This window comes from Thunnus thynnus, chromosome 9, assembly GCF_963924715.1.
Source record: "Thunnus thynnus chromosome 9, fThuThy2.1, whole genome shotgun sequence".
NCBI lineage: Eukaryota > Metazoa > Chordata > Actinopteri > Scombriformes > Scombridae > Thunnus > Thunnus thynnus.
Genome location: NC_089525.1, coordinates 19,730,489 through 19,736,862, shown reverse-complemented (window position 1 = coordinate 19,736,862; position 6,374 = coordinate 19,730,489). Strand labels below are relative to the sequence as shown.

The following is a 6,374-nucleotide window of genomic DNA, read 5'->3' as shown; positions in this document are numbered from 1 at the left end:
AATTACAGTTCAGCATTTGGAGAGGACTGTTAATCTGTCAGGGGTGGCTTTTATTGCTGCTCTTCTGCCATCCCATTATACCGTTATTATAGTTGCGGGTGCAGGCCTGTAATTGCTATAAGTAGAAGGGAAAGGTAGGAGAGACTGAGGCTGCCTCCAGGCTTCTGGTCAGGGCAAACCCCCCTCCTTCATCGTCTCTCCTGGCAGGGTTTCTAAAAATGATAACACCGCCTGCAAACAAACAGGTTCCTGTTTCAACTTGACTGCTGCTGTTGCACCATCTTAAAAACAGCCAGAAAAGACACTTAAAAAACACTTAATTTGTCTCTTTGAATCTCAACTCCTTCTTTCTGCCATCTTAAAAGGCGCAGACGCACTACACTAAAGGCATCTCAGATCTCAGGAGTCCGCCCAGGTGAGGCGGTGTGTATGTATGTGTGTGTGTGTGTGTGTGTGTGTGTGTGTGCGCGCGCTGTAATGTCTGTCTTAAAAAGAAAAAAATTCCTCAAAAAACAGCTTCTAGCCTGGCTGCTTTTTTCTGCCTCTTTTCCTCAAAGCCAAATATAGACAAGCCACTGCCACGTCATCTGGCCCTCAGCACTTTCTTAACCCTGACAGAGGGCTCAATGGGGTTCAGAGCCTCAGCGCGCACACACACACACACACACGTAGGGTTATATTTTAGCATGTCTGTAATATAGTTCCACAAAAACCTAAAACCGATTGGGCTGTCACGGAAATTAGGACAGTTTTATTGAAAATGAAAAAGAAAGAGACCAAAAAAGTTACAAAAATAAATACAGATAAAACCACTGGGGGTTACTCTCAGGGGAACATTTCCATCCGTTGCTCTTCAAATCTCTCTCCTCCAGAGGAAACATCAGCCACTTAAATGTCAGAACTACAATCAACCAAACAGTGTGGCCTATTTTCTCATGGCACCAACTCAAACCAGAGTCCAGCCTCTTCTCTCTTCTCTCTCTCTCTCTGGACACACACAGTCCCGTCTGAGCGAGGTTGGGTGTGAGAGTCAGTCTACACCTCGTCTTCGTTCAGCAGCATGTTGGGGATTCCTTTAGAGATCGGGAACTCGCGTCCTGATTCAGGGCACTGCAGACAGCCCTCTATCACCTCCACCTGCAACACACACACACAGGATGAGTTACACCACCACTAGGTGTCGTCATAGAGCAACATACACTACATGGCCAAAAGTACGTGGACACCCCTGGGGCTGTTTCTTTATGGTTTGGGCTCATCCAATAATTCAGATAAAAGAAATGTTAATGCTACACTTTACAATAACAGTTTAGACCATAGTGTAATTCAAACTTCATGTTGACAGTTTGGGTCTTTGCAAAGACATAAAATAATCATTAAATAAGATTAAAAAACTGAAATAAAGAAAATTTGTGACTATCCTTTAAAAATAAAACAAAAAATCTATTTGCATAAAAACAGAATGAAAATAAAAGGCAATAAAACAATTAAAGAGAATGCAATTCTAAAATAATGTGTTTTTTAAGAGATGTGAATGAAGACAATGACCCTATGCACAAAACCAGGTCTATAAAGAAATGTTTTCCGAGTTTGGTGCAGAAGAACTTGACTGGTTTGTCAAACGACCTGAAAGGGAAAATAAATATGACAAATGGTGTGATTCTCCACTGAATAGGGATGATTTAGCAGGATAATGTGCACAAGATGACCACCGGAAAGCTTTGTTGCTAATTGCTGTTTCCAATAATGGAAGCATGATGTTTTCACTTTGTCAATATTGGATAGTGTAGATTGAAGGGCAAAGTGGCAATTTTATCAATTTAAAAGTAAATCTACAACATGGTGCAAAAAGTGAAGGGATCTGAATACTTTCTGAGTGTTAAAACAACTTGTGATAATAAATTAGAATATTTGCTCCAAATCTGTCTTTGTTAAAAACAAACAAAAAACAGGCATTTTACCTAAAACAGGACTGATTATGAGTTGCATACCTCTAATAGCGCTCTGTGCACTTTCTTCAGGAACTCTTCGTTTGTCTGGTAGTCTGGCACCAGCTCACTGGGCAGGTCTTGTCGATGACCCAACTACGGAGAGGAAAGGATCAATAACAAGAATTTTGTCTATATTGTTTGGTATTTTGTCCACAATACCATTCAACAGCACCACAAACTAAACAGCTGCTGGACTCTCTCTGTTCAAAAACTCCTGCTGATCTCTGTTGCGGTCGGACTCACCTCCTCCGCAGCTTGGACCAGAGCGCTCCACTCCAGCTTGGGGATCATCCGGCTGATGAACTGAGGGTTGAACTCCAAGTCGTTCACCTTCACCTCACTTGCCTGCACAAAGAAAGCATCAGCAGGAATAAACACAGCCTGTTAGTGTGAACATTGAGAATCCTAACACCCTCTCCAGACACTACGTATATACACTCTGACAGCACATAGCAAAACCAAACAGGAGACTGGAGGTAACTGAGGAAGACTGGAATGACTGGTTGGTGTTTTAGTAGGAGCAGTGACTAAAGTGACATCTGTATTTAGATCCATTAGAAAGACATCAGTAGATGAGGTTAGAAATTGTGGTTGAAAGCGCACATTTGATGACCGTGATGCTCGTGCCTTAGTGCGATATGTCAGGAAAAACAGAAGAGCAACTCTTCCTCAGGTGACCGAGAATGTCAACGCAGGACATGACAGACTGTGTCAGCAAGAACAGTCCGTCGACAATTACATAGAGAGAGATGTTATAGTAGGGTTGCAGTACATAAACCCCTCATTACAAAGATGAATGCACATTTGAGAGTTCAGTGGTGCAAAAACCAGAGGCACTGGTCCACGGAGATGTGGAAAAAAGTGATATGGTCAGATGAGTCATCTTTCACCATATTCTCGACAAGTGGGCGAGTGCATGTGTGGCGTTCGCCAAGAGAACGTGTTATGACCCTTGGTCATTTATTTGTTTCTGCTCCTGCAATAACCGCTCTCTCTCCCTCCTCGTCCCTTTAGTGTGCATTCTGATTGCCTGTGATGAGTTGCAGGTGGTGCTCCCTGATTGGCTCAGGTGACAGGATAGTTGCTGGCTGATTGGCTAACGCAAATGATTTAAACACCAGCTGATGCCGGCTCCGCCCCTCTCCTCTCTCCGATTCCCAACGACGGAGGCCCTCCTGCTAACCCTAGAGTGTGTGTTAGTCAAATGTATTTGAGTGGTTTAGTGTGTTGTGGAACTAAGATGTCAGCCAAGTCTGCTGGCATTTCTCCTACTATTAGATGTTAGTTCATTGTACGCTGTAAATAGCTGAACTACTTTTCTTAATTAGTAGTTAGAAACAAAAGACAAAGCTTTAACCTACTTATTTTTTCATTAGGGAAGTTTAGGGTGGGGTTAGTTAATTTTTGTTTGTTGTTTTGGGCATTGCTCAACTCTGAAGCATCTGAAAAATAAACTGCTACAGTGTGAACTTTGATGGTTGTTGGGTTGACCATTCTTGGGATTGGGAAGAGTGGGGGCTCTAAGCATGTTGTGTCCAGGTTTCCCCTGGACTGGGGACATAACAAACGGTACACATCTGAATGTTTGACCCCTACAGTGAGGGGATTTGGGGGCTCTGTTTTGCTGTGGGGGGCATTTTGCTGGTATGGTTTGGGTCCACTTGTCCCCTTAGAGGGAACGGTCACTACAAATCAATACAAAGTTGTTCTGAGTCATCACCAGGGTGCGAACTACAGGGGAGCCAGAGGGAGCTTGGCTCCTCTTAATAAAACATGAGCTCCCCTAAAAACATGATTTGTGAAATTTTGGGGGGGTCTCTAAAATATTGACAATATGCTATTTTTGCTGTGCCTTTCTAGTTTTCTATATCTTCATCATCATGGATCAAGCATAAAATGAGGTTATTATTGATGTATAATTCATGCATGAGGGTGATTCATCACTAATTCACTTACATAAAGATACCGGCGATAGTCTATCGCCATCGAAGCATGGCGGCGCAATATCATAAACTTCACTCACTTTAAAGGTGCAGTGTGTAAGATTTAGTGGCATCCAGCACTGAGGTTGTAGATTGTAACCAAATGAATACCCTTCCCTAACAAAACATGCAGGAGAACCTACAGTGGCCATGGAAAACGCAAAAAACCCTCTCGATAATCAGTGTTTGGTTTGTCCTATCTGGGCTACTGTAGAACCATGGCAGCACAACATGGTGGGCTCTGTGGAAGAGAAGCTCATTTTAAGGTAACTAAAACACAACAATTCTTATTTTCAGGTGATTACACACTAATTAAAACATACTCATGAATATTATATTCAGTTTCTGCCAAGTCCGTTCTGCTAGATGCTACTAGATTCTACACACTGCACCTTTAACTCAAATATCAGAAAAAAACAAACGTTCTTAGTCCCACAGATATGTCAAAAAGAAAACAAGGAAGTTTACTCACAAAAAAATCTAAGCCAACTGACTCAAAGTCAGGCCTCTGTGGTTCTAAGGTAAAGGTTATTCCCAGTTGATGGTATTATTCAATCTTAGCACCATATGTGATGGATCCCTTGTAGGCAGCCTGGCCTGTTTTGATTTAATGCTCATACATTTGTGTGTTTATAGGCTGTTTTGCTATTTGACCTGTCCATGTCTTATTTGTGCCAATAAACTACAGAATATAATACATCACTGTGCAGAGTATAAATAATCATCAGTAATGTGGATTTAATGACCAAGTAGGCAAAGACAAATAATAATAGAACAGCTAAAACAGTCTGGTAAGTTCAGAAAATTACATCACTTTACTGAAATGCAGCCTTTAAAACCAGGAAAACACAACACTTAATGCCATATATATTATGATATCCAATATCTAAGACGATATCTAGTCTCATATCACAATATTGATATAATATCAATATATTACCCAGTCCTATTATGTATGTAATTAAAATATCTTGTTCCTGTACAATTTTTGAGCAGTCAATTCATCCATTTTGGTTTTAAATATCAATAAAACTGAAGTTAAATCATTTGAGAGTCCAGTAGCTCATGAGAGGAAGTTTTATTTAAAATGAACGTCATAGAAACTGCAGACAGACTTGTGACAGACGTGTTGTGTCTGTTTGTTTTTGTTGTTGTTGTTTTACAGTATGGAGTAAATTTAGTCCTCCGAGCTCGTCTCTTTAACCTACTGAAGTCTTTCCCACATTCAGACTGTGTAGTGTTAGCAGCACTCACGCGCTCAGCCAGGTGTTTACCAGCGGTTGACAGTTTACCTTGATGAGTAGCGGGTATCCTTTAGTGACCCCCTTCACGTGAGACGTCAACATGTTGTGCGTGAGCAGCTTCATGTTTACAGACAGACGCTGGAGACTCAGAGGTAACTGATACTAGTAAATGTCTGCAGATAACTTCGGTCTTCTTATTATCACGCTGTAGCTTCTACATGTGAACCGGAAGCCAATATTTTTTTTCTAGGATGGCGAAGTCATAACCCGCCCACCTCTGCCTCTGATTGGCTAGTACTCGTTGCCTTCGTTGGTTGGATTGGTTATTTTTAGGCATGAGGAGTGTGATTGGTTAGGGTTAGCGTAACAATATCAGGGTCAGCCAATCAGAAGCAGAGTAGGGCGAGTCATGACTTCATCCTATGAAAAAAATGTCGCGGACCGGAAATGCCGTTGGTGCATCGCTTAAATGTTCCCAGTAGAAGTCGCTACTCTACCTTTGGTTCCACTGTTACAGTTGTAAAATAGGAGAAATCCTTTTATGTTATTTGAGTTATTTGGAACATCACACACCACATGTAGGTAATTATTAATATCTCCAGTATACGACACTATCTAATAGTACTAACACCGTCCTACTATAACAGCTGGTTATATTCATCAGTGGTGGAAAATATTCAGATGATTTGCTCAAGTAAAAGTGTCGATAACACTATAAAATACTGCATTTAAAGTCCTGCAAACAAAAGGTTCCTCGAGTAAAAGTATATATGTAAAATTATAATACTTAAAGGATAGTTTCCCAAAAGAGCCCCTTCAAATGTGCTTTCAGTGTAAGTGATGGAGGCCAAAATTCACAGTGTGTCCTCACAGTCATTTTGTGCAAAAATGCATTTAAAAGTTTATCTGAAGTTTATATGAGGCTTTAGCAGTCTGAGTTAGTCATATCAAGTGGATATCTGCCACATTTACAGTCTTTTAGCATCAAATTCCCTCTTTGTGTTTCCTCAGACAGTGTTTCCCTGTTGGACTGCTGGTGGAAGTATAATAACAAAAAGAGGGACTTTGGTACCAAAAAGACTATCGCTGAAAGATATCTACTTGATTTGACTGATTTGGATGACTGAGGCTTCATAATAGCTTCAGCTTCACTGCAT

General features: G+C 41.0%; 1 protein-coding gene across 2 annotated transcripts; it reads right to left on the bottom strand.

The window, feature by feature from the left end:
* Positions 1 to 723: 723 nt before the first annotated feature.
* Positions 724 to 5,463, bottom strand: trmt112 (tRNA methyltransferase activator subunit 11-2). Of its 2 annotated transcripts, none has more exons than XM_067599519.1 (4): positions 5,266 to 5,463; positions 2,235 to 2,336; positions 1,992 to 2,084; positions 724 to 1,137 (listed from the first exon to the last, which is right to left on the bottom strand). In XM_067599519.1, the coding sequence occupies exons 1-4, from the start codon at positions 5,338 to 5,340 to the stop codon at positions 1,036 to 1,038; spliced, it is 372 nt and encodes a 123-aa protein (XP_067455620.1). In that variant the 5' UTR covers positions 5,341 to 5,463; the 3' UTR covers positions 724 to 1,035. The 2 variants fall into 2 exon arrangements, with proteins under 2 accessions (XP_067455620.1, XP_067455621.1); XM_067599520.1 differs by lacking the exon at positions 5,266 to 5,463 and adding an exon at positions 2,882 to 2,950.
* Between the last annotated feature and the right edge of the window lie 911 nt (positions 5,464 to 6,374).